The sequence below is a fragment of the Salvelinus fontinalis genome, chromosome 6 (genome assembly GCF_029448725.1).
Source record: "Salvelinus fontinalis isolate EN_2023a chromosome 6, ASM2944872v1, whole genome shotgun sequence".
Taxonomy (NCBI): Eukaryota; Metazoa; Chordata; class Actinopteri; order Salmoniformes; family Salmonidae; genus Salvelinus; species Salvelinus fontinalis.
The window spans coordinates 54151107-54172157 of NC_074670.1; the positions used below are offsets into that span (position 1 = coordinate 54151107).

General features: G+C 45.1%; 1 protein-coding gene across 1 annotated transcript; it reads right to left on the reverse strand.

Annotated features, from left to right (window-relative positions):
- Nucleotides 1–11519: 11519 nt before the first annotated feature.
- Nucleotides 11520–17954, reverse strand: LOC129858148 (zonadhesin-like). Its single transcript, XM_055927153.1, has 3 exons — nt 16181–17954; nt 15875–15942; nt 11520–13452 (listed from the first exon to the last, which is right to left on the reverse strand). Exons 2-3 carry the CDS (start codon nt 15921–15923, stop codon nt 12947–12949), a joined length of 555 nt encoding a protein of 184 aa, XP_055783128.1. The 5' UTR covers nt 15924–15942; nt 16181–17954; the 3' UTR covers nt 11520–12946.
- Nucleotides 17955–21051: the final 3097 nt, after the last annotated feature.

Sequence of the window (21051 nt, forward strand, 5' to 3'; positions counted from 1 at the left end):
CCTTTATGGACAACTGTGTACACTAATACTCTGTTTGCACTAATTGTTCACCTGTTTAATTTTTTAAATCAATGAATACATTCTGAATGGTTCTTGCTTCAAAATAAGAGTTAGAATTGGCTGAACTGAATGATTTGTGAAATTGCACCATGTTGCAGGAGCTTAGTACTCAAGGACGGCTCATTTTCTTCCCTTGTTGCCTCTATTGTGCTGTTGAGAGCTTCTATACTCTTCAATGCATTCTGTCTTTGTGAGCAAGGATGCAGTGAAGAAGCTTGTTTGATCGCTGGGTCTCCTTCCAACTTGTTTAGTGGGTGCGGGTATCAATTTTCCATAATTTAAACAGTGACTTGTTGAGTGTTGGATTATTTTTTGATTTAATCATCAATGTTTGTCACAATAGTGGCAAGGAGTCGTTTTTGTATTTTTAAATAGGATTTAGATGCGATTCAATTGGTTTAAATCTACACATAGTTTTATCCGGTTTACTCATGTACTGTAATACAAGGTTCTCTTACATTCTAAAGGTTCTCTTACATTCTAAAGGTTCTCTTACATTCTAAAGGTTATCTATCATTCTAAAGGATCTCTATCATTCTAATAGTTCTCTATCATTCTAATGGTTCTCTATCATTCTAAAGGTTCTCTATCATTCTAAAGGATCTCTATCATTCTAAAGGTTCTCTATCATTCTAATGGTTCTCTATCATTCCAATGGTTCTCTATCATTCTAAAGGTTCTCTATCATTCTAATGAATCACATAATTTGGGCTGATGTCAGAATGAAAACTACTGCACTGTAGTTTACTTTATCATCTAGGCATTTGAATTGGGGGTAGACCTTGTGGCGTATCCAGCCTTCATGATATTATTCAGCTTTCATGATATTTTCATATGTGTAGAAAATTCCCGAAAATTCTTTGTATTACTCTCTCCCTACCCTTTCAGAATGGACCAGGCTCAGTCTATGAATTACATCATCCTTCTCTCAAACAACATCTCTTATCTGCTGATGCCTGTAGTGAAAATAATCTCCACTGCAAGCGTATTCTTGTTGATGTGGACAGCATCTTATCTGACATGCTATCTGGCATGGGAAGTGATTAATTTCCCTTTCATCTGGGTAGCTTCCGTCGCATAACCTATCTGCTACATGTTACTATAAACACAACAGGACATTTCCATTTGTTTTTTTCTCCCTCCATTGCTGTATCAGTGCCTCTTAGCCATGTCCTCTGTGATTGATCAGCCACTGGGTTGGTATCGATGTGAGATGATATACACTATATATACAAAAGCATGTGGATACCCCTTCAAATTAGTGGATTCAGATATTTCAGTCACACCCATTGCTGACAGGTGTATAAAATCGAGCACACAGCCATGCAATCTCCATAGACAAACACTGGCAGTAGAATGGCCCGTACTGAAGAGCTAAGTGACGTGGCACCGTCGTAGGATGCCACCTTTCCAACAAGTCAGTTTGTCAAATTTCTGCTCTGTTAGAGCTGCCCCAGTCAATTGTAAGTGCTGTTATTGTGAAGTGGAAAAGTGTAGGAGCAACAACAGCTCAGTCACAAAGTGGTAGGCCAACACTCACTTCTGAGTTCCAAACTGCCTCTGGAAGCAACATCAGCACAAGAACTGTTCATCGGGAGCTTCATGAAATGGTTTTCCATGGCCGAGCAGCCATACACAAGCCTAAGATCGCCATGCACAATACCAAACGCTGGTTGGAGGGTGCAAAGCCCGCCGCCATTGGACTCTGGAGCAGTGGAAAAGTGTCCTCTGGATTGATGAATCACGATTCACCATCTGGCAGTCTGATGGACTAATCTGGGTTTGGCAGATACCAGGAGAACGCTACCTGCACCAATGCCTAATGCCAACTATAAAGTTTGATGTATGAGGAATAATGGTCTGGGGCTGTTTTTCATGGTTTGGGCTAGACCCCTTTGTTCCAGTGATGGAAAATCTTAACGCTTCGGCATACAATGACATTCTAGACGATTCTTTGCACTAATTGTTCATCTGTTTATTTTTTGAATTAATGAATCAATTCTGATTGGTTCTTGCTTCAAAATAAGAATTAAATTGGTTGAACTTTTGTACCATGTTGCAGGAGCTTAGTACTCAAGGACAGCTCATTTTCTTCCCTTGTTGCCTCTATTGTGCTGTTGAGAGTTTCTATACTCTTCAATGCATTCTGTCTTTACGAGCAAGGATGCAGTGAAGAACCTTGTCTGATCGCTGGGTCTCCTTCCAACTTGTTTAGTGGGTGCGGGTATCAATTTGCCATAATTTAAACGGTGACTTGTTGAGTGTTGGATTATTTTGTGATGTAATCATCAAACAATGTTTGTCATAATAGTGATGTGCTCCCAACTTTGTAGCAACAGTTTGGGGAAGGCCCTTTCCTGTTTCAGCATGACAATACCCCTGTTAACAAAGCAAGGTCCATACAGAAATGGTTTGTCGAGATTGGTGTGGAAGAACTTGACTGGCCTGCACAAAGCCCTGACCTCAACCCCATCGAACACCTTTGGGATTAATTGGAACGTAGACTGCGAGCCAAAGCTAATTGCCCAACATCAGTGTCCGACCTCACTAATGCTCTTGTGGCTGAATGGAAGCAAGTCCCCCCAGAAATGTTCCAACATCTAGTGGAAAGCCTTCCCAGAAGAGTGGAGGCTGTTATAGCAGCAAAGTGGGGACCAACTCCATATTAATGCCCATGATTTTGGAAGTTTGTTTGACAAACAGGTGTCCACATACTTTTGGTCATGTAATGCATAGTTTGCAGTTAGCTAGCTGGCTGTCAAGACAGCTGCACGTTCACTACTTGGCAGGACTGCACAGAAGATATTACGGCCTCCGAATTTGTGAACATTGGTCAAAAATACACCAGTTGTTTTCTTTAGGCGATGACGGACACTTTAAAGACCTTGCCAGCCAACTTGGTTGATATATGATGTGTCACGCCCTGATCTGTTTCACCTGTCCTTGTGATTGTCTCCACCCCCTCCAGGTGTCGCTGATTTTCCCTACTGTATTTATCCCTGTGTTTCCTGTCTCTCTGTGCCAGTTCGTCTTGTATGTTTCCATGTCAGCCAGCGGTTTTCCCATTCTCCTGCTTTTTGTATTTCTCCTTGTTCTAGTTCTCCCGATTTTTGACCCTTGTTTTTGACCCCTGTTTCTGGACTTTGTACCCGCCTGCCTGACCATTCTGCCTGCCTGCCACTCTGTACCTTCTGGACTCTTCTGTACCTTCTGGTTATGACCTTTTGCCTGTCCACGACCATTCTCTTGCCTATCCCTTTGGATTAATAAACATTATAATACTCCAACCATCTGCCTCCTGTGTCTGCATCTGGGTCTCGCCTTGTGTCATGATATGATGTCATTGCTGCATGTGTAAATACCTTTATACATACATATTACATATGTTGATACATACAGCATGACAGTTACATTTATGTTATACACATTTACAATATACAGTATGACATCAAGTTTTATAAATACATAAATTGCACATGTACTGATGTAACGCGCTAGCACTGGGTCAACAAATAGTATAATTTAGTACATTTTGCATGATTGCAACAAGTTAAGTAACAAACTGCGATAATTCCTGGTGAAGAAAACAACACAATGAAAGCATGTGCCCATTATTTTACCGTGTTAACAAGACTGACAATTAAACAGCGAAGATGGTAAGTGACCTTTCACATCCCACGGTGAGGCCAAGTAAACATAATGATCTCTGGGATGCCCTGTGGTGGACCAATTAACCAAACAGGGATGCAGAGCTCTCTCAAAATGAAGGTAAACATGTCAGAAAGGGGTTGGGAGCTCTGTGGGACGTTGAATGTTGGCTTCTGATTGCTTTCTCTTTCCGCACTCAAATCAAAATGTCAGCCAGCATGAAAATAGTGGTCCTGCTATGTTATGTGATAATTACAGTAGTTTCCATTCCGATGTGGCTACAAAGAAAAAAACAAAGCCAAAACCTGTTTTCAAAAAGTTTGACCGAGAGCTTTAAAAGAACAGATCAAATGATTGTGCTTTAAGGCTTTCGAAGTTACAGAATGTTGGCAAGCTTTTATTTTTTGGGTCCGTTAAAAGGAGACTATCTTCTTGACCATGTGTATCCTAGTATTATAATTTCTAGTCAAGCCGAACATTGTCATCGCTTGTTCCCGCTTGCAGAAAATGGTTCATTCAAAGAAAAAGGTCGGCCAGCTGTCTCACAGCTGCATGTCAGTTCCAAATGTATTTGATATTGCAAAAAGATATTCCAAGAAGAATGTATCCCACCATGCTCACCATTTGCCCTCACGGCAGCCAAACTCACAACCCAGTCAAACACGGCTTTTAACAGTCACAGGGTAGTGATCTCAAAACACCTGCAGTTCTCTATGCTATCCATAACAACACTGTGTGGAGGAGCCTGTGTAAAGACCAATGCACTCGGCACGGGCAGAGTCAATGTATAGGACCCACAACCATAATGGTAGTTAACTCAACAGGAGGCAGAAGTAGGTCAGAGGCATAACTTTCTAGCACAGCATGGATGGAGAGATGAAGAACAGCCATGAATTCTAAAGCAGCCAAAGTTTTACTCCACCTCATGAATCCTTGAATATGTTTTACCTTTCTACCAGACTGATGAAGATGGATCTGTTGTATTAAAGGTGCACTATGCAGAAATAACTCCTCTCATTTCCTTGTTGCTAAAATTGGTAAAGTTTGCCTAATTTCAGTTGATGTGGCAAAACGAGCAAGTATAGTGTAGAAAATCATTGCACCTTCTAAACCGCTGTTAAATACACTGCTCAAAAAAATAAAGGGAACACTTAAACAACACAATGTAACTCCAAGTCAATCACACTTCTGTGAAATCAAACTGTCCACTTAGGAAGCAACACTGATTGACAATAAATTTCACATGCTGTTGTACAAATGGAATAGACAAAAGGTGGAAATGATAGGCAATTAGCAAGACACCCCCAATAAAGGAATGGTTCTGCAGGTGGTGACCACAGACCAATTCTCAGTTCCTATGCTTCCTGGCTGATGTTTTGGTCACTTTTGAATGCTGGCGGTGCTTTCACTCTAGTGGTAGCATGAGACGGAGTCTACAACCCACACAAGTGGCTCAGGTAGTGCAGCTCATCCAGGATAGCACATCAATGCGAGCTGTGGCAAGAAGGTTTGCTGTGTCTGTCAGCGTAGTGTCCAGAGCATGGAGGCGCTACCAGGAGACAGGCCAGTACATCAGGAGACGTGGAGGAGGCCGTAGGAGGGCAACAACCCAGCAGTAGGACCGCTACCTCCGCCTTTGTGCAAGGAGGTGCACTGCCAGAGCCCTGCAAAATGACCTCCAGCAGGCCACAAATGTGCATGTGTCTGCTCAAACGGTCAGAAACAGACTCCATGAGGGTGGTATGAGGGCCCGACGTCCACAGGTGGGGGTTGTGCTTACAGCCCAACACCGTGCAGGACGTTTGGCATTTGCCAGAGAACACCAAGATTGGCAAATTCGCCACTGGCGCCCTGTGCTCTTCACAGATGAAAGCAGGTTCACACTGAGCACGTGACAGAGTCTGGAGACGCCATGGAGAACGTTCTGCTGCCTGCAACATCCTCCAGCATGACCGGTTTGGCGGTGGGTCAGTCATGGTGTGGGGTGGCATTTCATTGGGGGGCCGCACAGCCCTCCATGTGCTCGCCAGAGGTAGCCTGACTGCCATTAGGTACCGAGATGAGATCCTCAGACCCCTTGTGAGACCATATGCTGGTGCGGTTGGCCCTGGGTTCCTCCTAATGCAAGACAATGCTAGACCTCATGTGGCTGGAGTGTGTCAGCAGTTCCTGCAAGAGGAAGGCATTGATGCTATGGACTGGCCCGCCCGTTCCCCAGACCTGAATCCAATTGAGCACATCTGGGACATCATGTCTCACTCCATCCACCAACGCCACGTTGCACCACAGACTGTCCAGGAGTTGGCGGATGCTTTAGTCCAGGTCTGGGAGGAGATCCCTCAGGAGACCATCCGTGGAGGCCACACACACTACTGAGCCTCATTTTGACTTGTTTTAAGGACATTACATCAAAGCTGGATCAGCCTGTAGTGTGGTTTTCCACTTTAATTTTGAGTGTGACTCCAAATCCAGACCTCCATGGGTTGATAAATTTGATTTCCATTGATAATTTTTGTGTGATTTTGTTGTCAGCACATTCAACTATGTAAAGAAAAAAGTATTTAATAAGAATATTTCATTCATTCAGATCTAGGATGTGTTATTTTAGTGTTCCCTTTATTTTTTTGAGCAGTGTATATTTTCCATAACCAAAAATATAGATTTTTCAGCTGTTTCTGGCCAGTGTACAAAGCCGAAAGTAAAAGACTCAAAAATTTAACTTAAGAACAGGAAGCATAGAAATAGCGCTCATAGAACAGATCTACCCCGTCATAGACTTGCTTTCAATGAAAATGACAGATCCATAACTCACATTTCTATGTGAATTAAGTCGGCTCGCCCAAAAAGTTCCATATTGCAGCTTGAACTAGGTTTGGGAAAATAGTTTCCTTCCTGGTTTAATCTTTGGGGTATACTTCGTAAAAGACGCACACATGCATTATTGTGGTTACACTGTAACATTACTGGAGGCTGATGCTCAACAAGTTGTACAACAAGTCCCACCTGAGTAAAGCGTTAGATTTACCACAGGGGACCAGTACGAAAGTTAATGCACTCACTACTGTAAGTCGCTCTGGATAAGAGCATCTGCTAAATGAGTAACATGTAAAATGTACATGGTCTCATGGGAACCATGGTGCTTTCTAAACACTGCTGGTTTGTCTACTCTTTCTTTTTTGTAATGAGCTTCCATTACTCGTCCTTGCAGTTGCAGGGGGAAACTTGTTTTTCGACAGACTAATTCCCCTTCAGTGGTGGTGAGTCAAATGGCTCTGATGATTACCACAGAACACAAGGCCTCATTTATCAAACATGTGGTCAGTAAGTTTGGGTGTTATCTGAATGAAAACACTGAGGTAATTCAGAGCACACAATTGCACCCATCTAATATCCCCAGCCTAAAATAAGCATTTTAAACCGATTCTGATTGGATGAATATGTGGTATATGAGACAATATACCATGGGTATGATGCAAAACTACTTATTTACTGTTCAAATTATGTTGTTAACCAGTTTACAATAGCAATAAGGCACCTCAGGGGTTAGTGGTATATGGCCAATGTACCATAGCTTTATCCAGGCTGTACTCTGCTTTGCGTCGTGCCTAAGAACGGCCCATAGCCGTGGTATATTTGCCATATATCACATCCCATTCGGGCCTTGATGAAAGATTGGACAAATTTGAAGAAAAAATGATATGTGTGCTTTTGGCAGTTACTGAACATCACATGCACTTGGCCACACTCATGTGGCAACATAATGATTTCTCATTGGACAACAGTGTCCACTTTAAGGTTTGAGGCAAAAAACAAAATTACATTCTTAAAAATGCCACCAGTAGAACCAAAAAGTCCTCTCACTGTCAACTGCGTTTATTTTCAGCAAACTTAACGTGTAAATATTTGAATGAACATAACAAGATTCAACAACTGAGAGATAAACTGAACAAGTTCCACAGACATGTTGTCACGCCCTGACCTTAGAGATCCTTTTTATGTCTCTATTTTGGTTGGTCAGGGCGTGAGTTTGGGTGGGCATTCTATGTCTGGTGTTCTATGTTGTTCTATGTTTTGTATTTCTATGTGTTTGGCCTAGTATGGTTCCCAATCAGAGGCAGCTGTCTATCGTTGTCTCTGATTGAGAACCATACTTAGGTAGCCTGTTCCCACCTGTGTGCTGTGGGTAGTTGTTTTCTGTTTTGTGTGTATACCTTGCAGAACTGTTCGTTTTGTCATTTTGTTGGTTTTTGTTCAAGTGTTTCGTATTTATTTAAAGTAATATGGACACTTACCACGCTGCACCTTGGTCCTCTTCTCCTTCTCCCGACGACGTTCGTGACAGAACTACCCACCACCAAAGGACCAAGCAGCGTGGAAGGATGGACTCCTGGACATGGGAGGAAATATTGGACGGCAAGGGACCCTGGGCACAGCCGGGAGAGTATCACCGTCCAAAAGAGGAGCTGGAGGCAGCTAGAGCGGAGCGGCGACACTACGAGGGTCGGGGGGCACACAGGGTTTTTGGCGGAGTCAGGCAGGAGACCTGAGCCAACTCCCCGTGCTTACCGTGGCGAGAGAGTGACCGGGCAGGCACCGTGTTATGCGGTGAAGCGCACGGTGTCCCCAGTGCGCACGCATAGCCCGGTGCGCTACATCGCAGCTCCTCGAATCGGCCGGGCTAGAGTGGGCATCGAGCCAGGAGGGATGATGCCGGCTCAGCGCATCTGGCCTCCAGTGTGTCTCCTCGGCCCGGGTTATACGGCACCAGCCCTACCCACGGTGTCCCCGGTTCGTCAGCACAGCCCAGGGCGGCCTGTTCCAACTGTCCGCACTTGCCGGGCTACAGGGGGTATCCAGCCAGGACGGGATGTGCAGGCTCGTTGCTCGAGACCTCCAGTGCGCCTCCACGGCCCAGTGCATCCGGTGCCTCGGGCCAAGGACAAGGCCTCCTGCTTGTCTCCCCAGCATGGTGAGATCTGTGCCTGTGCTAAGCCCTAACCCTCCTGCATGTTTCCCCAGCCTGGTGAGTCCTGTGCCTTCTCCCAGAGCCAGGCCTCCTGTGTGTCTCTCCACTCCAGTGATGATCCATGGCATGAAGCCTCCAGTGATGATCCATGGCATGAAGCCTCCAGTGATGATCCATGGCACGAAGCCTCCTGTGAGGTCCTCTTCTCCTTCTCCCGACGACGTTCGTTACACATGTGACTAACAGAAATTGAATAATGTGTCCCTGACCAAAGGGGGGGTCAAAATCAAAAGTAACAGTCAGTATCTGGTGTGGTCACCAGCTGCATTAAGTACTGCAGTGCATCTCCTCCTCATGGACTGCACCAGATTTGCCAATTCTTGCTGTGAGATGTTACCCCACTCTTCCACTAAGGCACCTGCAAGTTCCCAGACATTTCTGTGGGGGGGGCCCTCACCCTCTGATCCAACAGGTCCCAGACGTGTACAATGGAATTGAGATCCAGGCTCTTCACTGGCCATGGCAGAACACTGACATTCCTGTCTTGCTGGAAATCACATGCAGAACCAGCAGTATGGCTGGTGGCATTGTCATGCTGGAGGGTGATGTCAGGATGAGCCTGCAGGAAGAATACCACATGAGGGAGGAGGATGTCTTCCCTGTTACGCACAGCATTGAGATTGCCTGCAATGATAACATGCTAAGTCCGATGATGCTGTGACACACCGCCCCAGACCATGACGTACCCTCCACCTCCAAATCGATCCCGCTCCAGTGTACAGGCCTCGGTGTAACGCTCATTTCTTCGACGATAAATGCGAATCTGACCATCACCCCTGGTGAGACAAAACTGCGACTCGTCAGTGAAGAGCAATTTTTGCCAGTCCTGTCTGGTCCAGCGACGGTGGGTTTGTGCCCATAGGTGACGTTGTTGCCGGTGATGTCTGGTGAGGACCTGCCTTACAACAGGCCTACAAGCCCTCAGTCCAGCCTCTCTCAGCCTATTGCGGACAGTCTGAGCACTGATGGAGGGATTGTGCGTTCCTGGTGTAACTCGGGCAGTTGTTGTTGCCATCCTGTACCTGTCCCGCAGGTGTGATGTACGGATATACCGATCCATTGCAGGTGTTGTTGCACGTGGTCTGCCATTGCAAGGACAATCGGCTATCCGTCCTGTCTCCCTGTAGCGCTGTCTTAGGCGTCTCACAGTACGGACATTGCAATTTTTATATGCAGTCCTCATGCCTCCTTGCAGCATGCCTAAGGCATGTTCACGCAGATGAGCAGGGACCCTGAGCATCTATCTTTTGGAGTTTTTCAGAGTCAGTAGAAAGGCCTCTTTAGTGTCCTAAGTTTTCATGACTGTGACCTTAATTGCCTACTGTCTGTAAGCTGTTAGTGTCTTAACAACCGTTACACAGGTGCATGTTCATTAATTGTTTATGGTTCATTGAACAAGCATGGGAAACAGTGTTTAAACCCTTTACAATGAAGTTATTTGGATTATTACGAATTATCTTTGAAAAAGAGATGTTTATTTTTTTGCTGAGTTTATTAACATGTGTCACACCCATTATCATTAGCCTTCATGTCTCTAATTATGTTCTGCCTGGCGACACTACTGGGAAATGCTTCCCCTCTTTTTTCAACACACTCTTCTTTCACAGCCTTTTAATTATTCTGAAAATTTGGTCCGATATGAGACGGAGCGTGTCCATATCATTAGACTAAGTATAAACCTTAACAAGATGAATGAGGTGGAATATAAAGGAACTAGATGATGGTTGTGGTAATTACATACCTGCCGATCTCCCTCTGTTTAATCTTTAACCTGTGGGTTCTTGAGAAGAATCATAGGATTTAGCACCATAGCTGGTTGAGAAAGTGTACCTTCACCCTTGGTGGTAATCAAGGCTATTTTAAGAATCTCAAATATAAAACACTTTTTTGGTTACTACATGATTTCATGTGTTATTTCATAGTTTTGATGTCTTCACTATTATTCTACAATGTAAATAGTAATCGTAAAAATGAAGAAAGACCCTTAAATGAGTAGGTGTTCTAAAATCTTTGAACAGTAGTGTACATACCATCCCGCTGAATTTGAATAGCACGCACGCACGTAGTCAAGAAGCCAGTGCGCTGCAGGCCAGAGCTGCAGTGAGTCATTTAATTGTGTTAGGTAAAGCTGATCACAGGCACGCGGCCACTGTTCGCCTGACCTCTGCTGACTTACTCCTCATGGGGCAACCCTCTGTGTCACGTAGAGGAAGACTTGGCTAAAGCAGACCTGCAGAAAAAAACAGCAGTACCCAATGGATATTTAATTTAAATGGCCATGGATGTCAGATGCCACAAACCCAAGAGGAATGGGTTATTTTTGTGACTCAAAGAGTGCTCTGAAACTGTCCCTCAGTGTATCATATCACATCCTCACCAGATAAACAGAAACACCCCTCAACACATGCCATCTGGTCCTCTGGACAGTTTCTGCTCTATTTTGAAGGCAACTGTACTGTATCCTGTATATTCTGGTTCCATCCTCTCCCCCCAAACAACTTGGACGTGAAACTGATTTTTCCTCCGCAGTATTTTGATGAAGTTTGAGTCTATTTAGCAAGTATTTATTGGTTTTCCGGTGTAAACTCACAGCTTATATGAGAACTGGAACTCTGGGAGCCAAGTCCCGCCGACGCATTGCTCCAAATAGCTTGTTGGATTGCCATCGCTCAACCTACCATCTGTAACCCAACACCCACCAACAGCAGTAGCACGCTCACTGGTGGGGGTGGGGGTTAATTAATGAAGCCCCTCACGTGGAAATAATGAGCATATGCATTAATCATCTCTTCTTTATTTAATAGTAGCAACACTTCCCCAAAGCCTGGGCGTTATGCAACTCGACAACTCTTTTTTTCCTCTCTTCATCATACTCGTCTCAAGAGAAGTAAACACTGAATAGTCTGATTATCTCTGTGTCCTACTCAAGCAATACAAATGCATACACACGCACACACACAGTTCTGGTTCACCGATTGCAATATGAAAAAGTGCCATACATTAACATTGCCTAGAGAAAACGCAAACATAATATTGATATTGTTAGTACATTATATGTTACCGTGATTTATACAAGTTGGAACCATACACTACTTAATCTTACACTATATACCCTTGGCAAAATACTGTATATCAATTACAATGTGTGGCACACAGTGGAGGCTGCTGTGGGGAGGACGGCTCATTGTAATGCCTGGAATGGAGTCATTGGACTGGTATCAACCACATGGAAACCACGTTTGATAGCATTCCATTGACTCCATTCCAGCCATTATTATGAGCCGTCCTCCCCTCAGCAGCGTCCACTGGTGGCACAGTCACGCAGTACTTGTCAATTGGGCAATATGCTTTGAGTCTAAAACAACTTTCACAATAGTGACAGAATTGCAAAGAGAGAGAAACGACCCCGCCCACCTTCCCAGGAGGGGCCTTGCAACTAGAACAAGATGATCTGGATCATATAGATTTATTTCATGACAGAATGCCTCCAAAGCAACTACATGATGGGACACAGGGTTTAGATGATGAAACAGAAGATAGAAAGAGTCAAACTCTGTATGAAGTGGTACTACAGAGGTCTCTGACATCTGCTAGACCAGAAACCTGGAAGGCCTCCTGCCTCTTGCCGCCTCCTAACATCTGCTAGACCAGAAGCCTGGAAGGCCTCCTGCCCTGTGTAAAGTAGAGGGGGATAAAATAACAAAAACAGGATCCTACGTGTATATGTTATGTAACATTTTCTTATGTCCAGACCTGGGTAAAATACTATTTGAAATCATTCCAAATACTTAGTCTGGGCTTGAATGAGCCTGCATGGTATAATGGACCAATACAATTGTCCCAAAACTGCAAACACTGCCCATCCAGCACCTTAGGCAGGCTAGATAAAACACTTAAAGTATTTGGAAGATTTCAGATAGTATGTTTGAGCCCAGGTCTGCTAATGACAGTCAGCACAGAGGATAGGAAAGCTTCAATGAAATACACATTACAGCATGTAAGGCCTTACTGTCTACATAGTTATGGAAAGTTACAAGACAGTATAGCAGAAAAGTTAACAATTATGCTAATTAAATCTGACAAACAATTGCTGTAATTTTCCCTCTCAGGCTGTGTCTGAAATGGCACTGTAATATCCATAAAAAATATATACCCTGGTCAACATCATGGTAATCAATATTATCAACTTTCCTTTTGCTGTTCATGATCTTCTCACATTCCGGAGGACGGCTCCTCTGTTCTTGATGATGGTGGTTCCAGGGTCCTGTCACCTGAGAAGGACGTCTCCTCTGTTCCTGATGATGGTGGTTCCAGGGTCCTGTCACCTGAGAAGGACGGCTCCTCGGTTCCAGATGATGGTGGTTCCAGGGTCCTGTCACCTGAGAAGGACGGCTCCTCGGTTCCAGATGATGGTGGTTCCAGGGTCCTGTCACCTGAGAAGGACGGCTCCTCGGTTCCAGATGATGGGGGTTCCAGGGTCCTGTCACCTGAGATGGACGGCTCCTCTGTTCCTGATGATGGTGGTTCCAGGGTCCTGTCACCTGAGAAAGACGGCTCCTCAGTTCCAGATGATGGGGGTTCCAGGGTCCTGTCACCTGAGAAGGACGGCTCCTCGGTTCCAGATGATGGTGGTTCCAGGGTCCTGTCACCTGAGAAGGACGGCTCCTCAGTTCCAGATGATGGTGGTTCCAGGGTCCTGTTACCTGAGAAGGACAGGTCTAGAGACACATTCTGGTAATAAGCGTGAGCTAAATCTGACTCAACATTGACTCAACATTTACCATACATGCGTTAAAGAGGTCAATGGAACGCAGACCGTTGGAGATAAAAGAAACACCGTCATTGGCATCCATTCAAAAAGCAAATCTATTAAAAAAGTGGATATTCATCAAATCAGGCCCACAAGGTGGTTACTAAAATCCTATTTGGACATATTTGGCTGTTTTAGCTGCATAATATTTAGAAGGTGTCCTTTTCCTGTTCATATAAGCTGGTAACATAACTAGCATATAGAAATTGGTGGTTGTTGATGAAGACATTTTTAATTGTAATACAGTTGATTGGTGATGATGACATGAACATGCATTGGGGTTGACATCTATACAAGCATTATACTCCAATTTTTACCCTAACATAGTGTGAAATACTATGTACAGTGGCTTCGGAAAGTACTCAGACCCCTTGACTTTTTCCACATTTTGTTACGTTACAGCCTTTTTCCAAAATGGACTAAATAAATACAAATCCTCAGCTATCCACACACAATACCCCATAATGACAAAGTGAAAAAATGTTTTTATAAACTTCAGCAAATGTATAAAAAATACAAACAGAAATACCTTATTTACATAAGTATTCAGTCCCTTTGCTATGAGTCTCGAAATTGAGCTCAGGTGCATCCTGTTTCCATCAATCATCCTTGAGATGTTTCTACAACTTGATTGGAGTCCACCTGTGGTAAATTCAATTGATTGGACATGATTTGGAAAAGCACAAAACTGTCTATATAAGGTCCCCCAGTTGACTGTGTATGTCAGAGAAAAAAACAAGCCATGAGGTCGAAGGAATTGTTCGTAGAGCTCCGAGACAGGATTGTGTCGAGGCACAGATCTGGAGAAGGGAACCAAAACATTTCTGCAGCATTGAAGGTCCCCAAGAACACAATGGCCATCATTCTTAAATGGAAGAAGTTTGGAACCACCAAGACTCTTCCTAGAGCTGGCCGCCCGGCCAAACTGAGCAATTGGGGGAGAAGGGCCTTGGTCAGGGAGGTTACCAAGAACCTGATGGTCACTCTAACAGAGCTACAAAGTTCCTCTGTGCAGATGGGAGAACCTTCCAGAAGAACAACCATCTCTGCAGCACTCCACCAATCAGGCATTTATGGTAGAGTGGCCAGACAGAAGCCACTGCTCAGTAAAAGGCATGACAGCCCGCTTGGAGTTTGCCAAATGGCACCTAAAGACTCTCTGATCTTATGAAAACAAGATTGAGCTCTTTGGCCTGAATGCCAAGAGTCACGTCAGGAGGAAACCTGGCACCATCCCTACGGTGAAGCACGGTGATGGCAGCATCATGCTGTCAGGATGTTTTTCAGCGGCAGGGACTGGGAGACCAGTCAGGATCAAGGGAAAGATGAACGGACCAAAGTACAGAGAGATCCTTGATAAAAACCTGCTTCAGAATGCTCAGGATCTCAGACTGGGGCAAAGGTTCACCTTCCAACAGGACAACGACCCTAAGAAGACAGTCAAGACAACGCAGGAGTGGCTCTGGGACAAGTATCTAAATGTCCTTGAGTGGCCCATCCAGAGCCTGGACTTGAACCCAATCGAACATCTCTGGAGAGACCTGAAAATAGCTGTGCAGCAACGCTCCCCATCCAACCTGACAGAGCTTGAGAGGATCTGCAGAGAAGAATGTGAGACACTCCCCAAAAACAGGTGTGCCAAGTTAGTAGCATCATACCCAAGAAGATTCGAGGCTGTAATCACTGCCAAAGATGCTTCAACAAAGTACAGAGTAAAGGGTCTGAATGCTTAAGTAAATGTGATATTTCAGTTTTTTTTATATATATATACATTTGAAAAAAAACATATAAAAAACATTTTTTGCTTTGTCATTATGGGGTATTGTTTGTAGTTTGATGAGCGAAAAAAACATTATCCATTTTAGTATAAGGCTGTAACTTAAGAAAATGTGAAAAAAGTAATGGGCTCTGAACACTTTCTGAATGCACTATAAATGTAGGCTAATTTTGAAAATGTAGGTTCATTTTGATGGGCGGCAATGAGGAGATTCTGGATCTATCCCTCACAGGGGGATGCGTGGGAGGCGTTTCCATGGCATTTTCACTGTTTTGGTTGAATTCCATTGACCTGTTTACAGCATGTATCCTGCATTGGGTTAAGGAGGTGAATGGAATCTTTCAAATTGAAAAAATTATCCTTAGAATGAAACTTTCAGAATAGAAAAAGTCTTTACAAAGGAATATTTAGGACGGTAAAATAGTCAACAGACACTACAAAACACATCTCTACATATCTCTACACTCCAAATCTAAACAGGGATAGAAATGGTGAGGGGCGCAGAACAACTAACAGTAGGGGTGAATTAGTAGTGTGAAGGTGTCTCTCTCACATGCAAAGGCAATGCTGAGTAGGATAAGGACGGTCAACATCGTCGCCATGGTGACAGTCTCTTGAAAACTAGATTGTAAAAGATTTCAAAAACACAACTTATCATACAGTGTATACAATGACAGATGTAAAGTAAACATCCAAGACTGACACTTAGGATCGTGTAGATGACTTTACTAAATCACAGGTAGACTCTGTAGGTAGTGTTCAGTTGTGTTGTCTAAACAGCCTTCCAGGACCATGCCCTAATCCTCCCTATCATATCAGACAGCAAGCACCAAACCACAAAGAAACAACAGTCTCTTACCTTCAATAACAAGATGCTGGAGCCTGACTGTGTGGTCAGGAGTCAGGTTAATGTCTTCTCCCCAACAACTCACATTTTTTATACCAGAATTAACACAAGTCATTATGCTTGAGCAACCAAAGGGCATGTCTCTTGAGTGACTTCTTGTAATTCTGGTGAAATGTTGATGAAATTGGTGATCGCTTTCACTAGTTCCAATGCGAGGGGTTGCAGAGTGTCATATGGCGTAATATGGTGTTATCAAAAGGAAATGATTTGAACAATTTTAAAAAACATTTCTCATGCTGTCCCTTCCCTGGTATGGTTTCAATATGACGATGAGGATGATCATGGTGATGATGATGGTGGTGGTGATGATGGTTTATAAACATTCAATGTTGTTTAGACAAAACTTATACACTACAGCCAATCTCTTTCCCCATGTCCACAGTGTCAGTTTTGTGAGCATGATTGACTAAATCCCTTTAATCGAGGGAGCGGCCTTTTTCAAATGTCCAACTTACTGAGTCTTCCTCATTTTCTCTCTCGAACAACTTCCACAACAGCTTCAAGAAAATACTCCAGTAAACAACTAAACAGACTTTTATTTCAGTCTCCTCTCTCTCTGTTGATATCAAATTAATTGCACATTTTTAAGAGGCGTATAGCCTCGTAGACATGTTTGCAATATAAATACTGTTGACAGTCCTTTCTGTTTTCATCCCACTGCTAGACATTAGCTTTGAATAACGACTCTTTTGCTAAGTGATTGTTGTAGAAAAGAGTAAAAACCATATCAACTCAGCTATTAAACTTCGGAATAAATGATGTGCCAATGCCCATAACAATGCACATTCTTTATCACGTTAAACAGCAGAAATGTGATGCAAATGTGTTTTCTGCAGATCAAAAATAAGATAGTAATTTATTCTCCATTTGTCTGAAATACCAACAGTGTATCAGAAACAAACTTAATACAACGTTTGTTTGCTTGCGTCTGTGCAGCAGTAGAGCCTCAGGGAACACTCATTAAACTGAGGATTTAGCTGAACATGTATACAATGAGTTGAACTATCCTTTGCTCTGATGAAAGTATTCGATTTACTCTGATGCTATTTCAACACCACTGGAATGCAATGAGTATGGAAACGCTTGTTTGCAGCCACCATTAGCAAGCAGCTTTTATTAGAAGGTTTGACAATCTGCAAGGGACATAGCATTATGATTGGCTGTGAATTGAGTAAGATTATCATACTGTTATGACCTTTCACTCAGTAAGCACAGTCTGCATCTCAATTCAACAATGTTGAGAAGCAAGCCAATGAGATTTGGTAGAGAATAGATGTTATCACCAGCCCACATCATTAATAAATATAAATCAACACCCGAGGAACTCCTACTTCTTCCAGCAACATGTAATGGGGAGGCTGGGTGCATTTTTTACATGAGAAAGCTATAAACTATGTACTGTATACTTCCAGTAGACTTGTTACGTTCCCTGTCAAAAGGAGAAAACATTAAGAGATGTATATTATATTCAGTGACCAGTCTGTTATCTTATCACACCCGAGAAAATATATCACATTTTGTTGTAATTGCCTCACAAGCCAATGTCTCATCTTTTCTTCCCCATGAAGTACTCTTTCAAAACATGCTAACCCTATAGCATATGAAAACAATAATTTAGCAGGCTAGGTCCCTTAGCGTTTCTCAGGACAGAGGGGAGCTGTCTGCTGACAAATGGGACCTACCTTTTGTCAGTTAGCATTACCTTCAACTTCTACATTGTGTGTTGGTGTAATAGCTGTCGCTTTCCTCATCCTCGGAAGAGGTGAGGAGAGAAGGATCTTCGGACCAAAATGCGGAGTCAGGGAAATAAGCCATCTTTATTTAACAACGATGATGGCAACACGAAACGAAAACAAAACACTTTCAAACTACAAAACAAGAAAACGACGTACACGCAACCTGAACATAAACTTACATGGACAAACGTAAACTCACGAACAGGAACGGACATCGAAACGAACGAACAGCCAAACAGCTCCAAAAGTGAATACATCTAACATAACGAAGACATCACAGGAGACAATCACCCACAAACAAACAGTGAGAAATGCCCTACCTAAATATGACTCTTGATTAGAGGAAAATGCAAACCACCTGCCTCTAATCAAGAGCCATACCAGGCAAACCGAAACCAACATAGAAACAGATAACATAGACTGCCCACCCAAAACACATGCCCTGACCAAAAACACATAAAAACTAACATAAATAGGTCAGGACTGTTACAGTACCCCCCCCCCCCCCAAGGTGCGAACGCCGGGCGCACCAGCACAAAGTCCAGGGGAGGGTCCGGGTGGGCAGTTGACCACGGTGGTGGCTCAGGCTCCGGGCGCGGTTCCCACCCCACCATAATCCATCCTAACTTCCTCCCACAAAGAATGTCCACCCTCTTTTCTCCCCCACACAATTCTCTTAATAATATATTTAATAAGGATAACACCGGGACAGAGAGATAAATGAAGATAGAGAGGGAGATTAGGATAGAGGGGCAACTCCGGACTGAAAGGCAGCTCCGGACAGAGAGACAGCTCTGGACTGATGGGCAGTTCTGGGTATCCAGCCTTTTCAGGCTGAAGGGCAGCTCATGGCTGACTGACGACTCTCGATGCTCATGGCTGGCTGACGGCTCTCGACGCTCATGGCAGGCTGACGGCTCTCGACGCTCATGGCAGGCTGACGGCTCTCGACGCTCATGGCAGGCTGACGGCTCTCGACGCTCATGGCAGGCTGACGGCTCACGACGCTCATGGCGCTCTGACGGCTCTCGACGCTCATGGCGCTCTGACGGCTCTGGCTGCTCATGGCTCTCTGACGGCTCTGGCTGCTCATGGCTCACTGGCGGCTCTGGCTGCTCATGGCTCGCTGGCGGCTCTGGCAGATCCTGTCTGGTTGGCGGCTCTGGCAGATCCTGTCTGGTTGGCGGCTCTGGCAGATCCTGTCTGGTTGGCGGCTCTGGCAGATCCTGTCTGGTTGGCGGCTCTGGCAGATCCTGTCTGGCTGACGGCTCTAGCGGCTCCTGTCTGGCTGATGGCTCTAGCGGCTCCTGTCTGGCTGACGGCTCTGTAGGCTCATGGCAGACGGGCGGCTTTGCAGGCTCATGGCAGACGGGCGGCTTTGCAGGCTCCTGGCAGACGGATGACTCAGATGGCGCTGGGGAGACGGATGGCTCAGATGGCGCTGGGGAGACGGATGGCTCAGATGGCGCTGGAGAGACGGATGGCTCAGATGGCGCTGGGGAGACGGATGGCTCAGATGGCGCTGGGGAGACGGATGGCTCTGGCCGGATACGGCGCACTGTAGACCTGGTGCGTGGTGCCGGAACTGGAGGCACCGGGCTAATGATAAGCACCTTCCTACTAGTGCGTGGAGCAGGGACAGGGCACACTGAACTCTCAAAGCGTACTCTATACCTGGTGCGTGGTACCGGCACTGGTGGCACCTGGCTGAGGGCACGCACCTCAGGACTAGTACGGGGAGAAGTGACAGTGTGTACAGGACTTAGGAGACGCACAGGTGGCTTAGTGCGTGGGGCCGGAACTGGAGGCACTGAACTGGATACACGCACTATAGGGAGAGTGCGTGGAGGAGGAACAGGGCTCTGGAAATGCACTGGTAACCTAGTGCGTAATATAGGCACTGTAGGTACTAGGCTGGGGTGGGGAGGTGGCGCCGGAAATACCGGACCGTGCAGGCGTACTGGCTCTCTTGAGCATTGAGCCTGCCCAACCTTACCTGGTTGAATGCTCCCGGTCGCCCTGCCAGTGCGGCGAGGTGGAATAGCCCGCACTGGGCTATGCAGGCGAACCGGGGAAACCATGCGTAAGGCAGGTGCCATGTATGCCGGCCCGAGGAGACGCACTGGAGACCAGACGCGTTGAGCCGGCCTCATGACACCTGGCTCAATGCCCAATCTAGCCCTACCAGTGCGGGGAGGTGGAATAACCCGCACCGGGTTATGCACACGTACAGGAGACACCGTGCGCTCTACTGCGTAACACGGTGTCTGCCCGTACTCCCGCTCTCCACGGTTAGCCTGGGAAGTGGGCGCAGGTCTCCTACCTGCCCTTGGCCCACTACCCTTTAGCCCCCCCCCAAGAAATTTTTGGGAGTTACTCACGGGCTTTTTCGGCTTCCGTGCCAGACGCGTTCCCTCATAATTCCGGTTCCTCTCTCCGGTAGCCTCCGCTCTCCTCAGTGCCTCCAGCTGTTCCCATGGAAGGCGATCTCTACCTGCTAGGATCTCCTCCCATGTGTAGACACCTTTTCCATTCAATACATCGTCCCATGTCCATTGCTCCTTCTTCTGTCCCTTACTCCGTTTAGCATTCCCATACCGCTTGGTCTCTGTATTTTGGTGGGTGATTCTGTAATAGCTGTCGCTTTCCTCATCCTCGGAAGAGGTGAGGAGAGAAGGATCTTCGGACCAAAATGCGGAGTCAGGGAAATAAGCCATCTTTATTTAACAACGATGATGGTAACACGAAACGAAAACAAAACACTTTCAAACTACAAAACAAGAAAACGACGTACACGCAACCTGAACATAAACTTACATGGACAAACGTAAACTCACGAACAGGAACGGACATCGAAACGAACGAACAGCCAAACAGCTCCAAAAGTGAATACATCTAACATAACGAAGACATCACAGGAGACAATCACCCACAAACAAACAGTGAGAAATGCCCTACCTAAATATGACTCTTGATTAGAGGAAAATGCAAACCACCTGCCTCTAATCAAGAGCCATACCAGGCAAACCGAAACCAACATAGAAACAGATAACATAGACTGCCCACCCAAAACACATGCCCTGACCA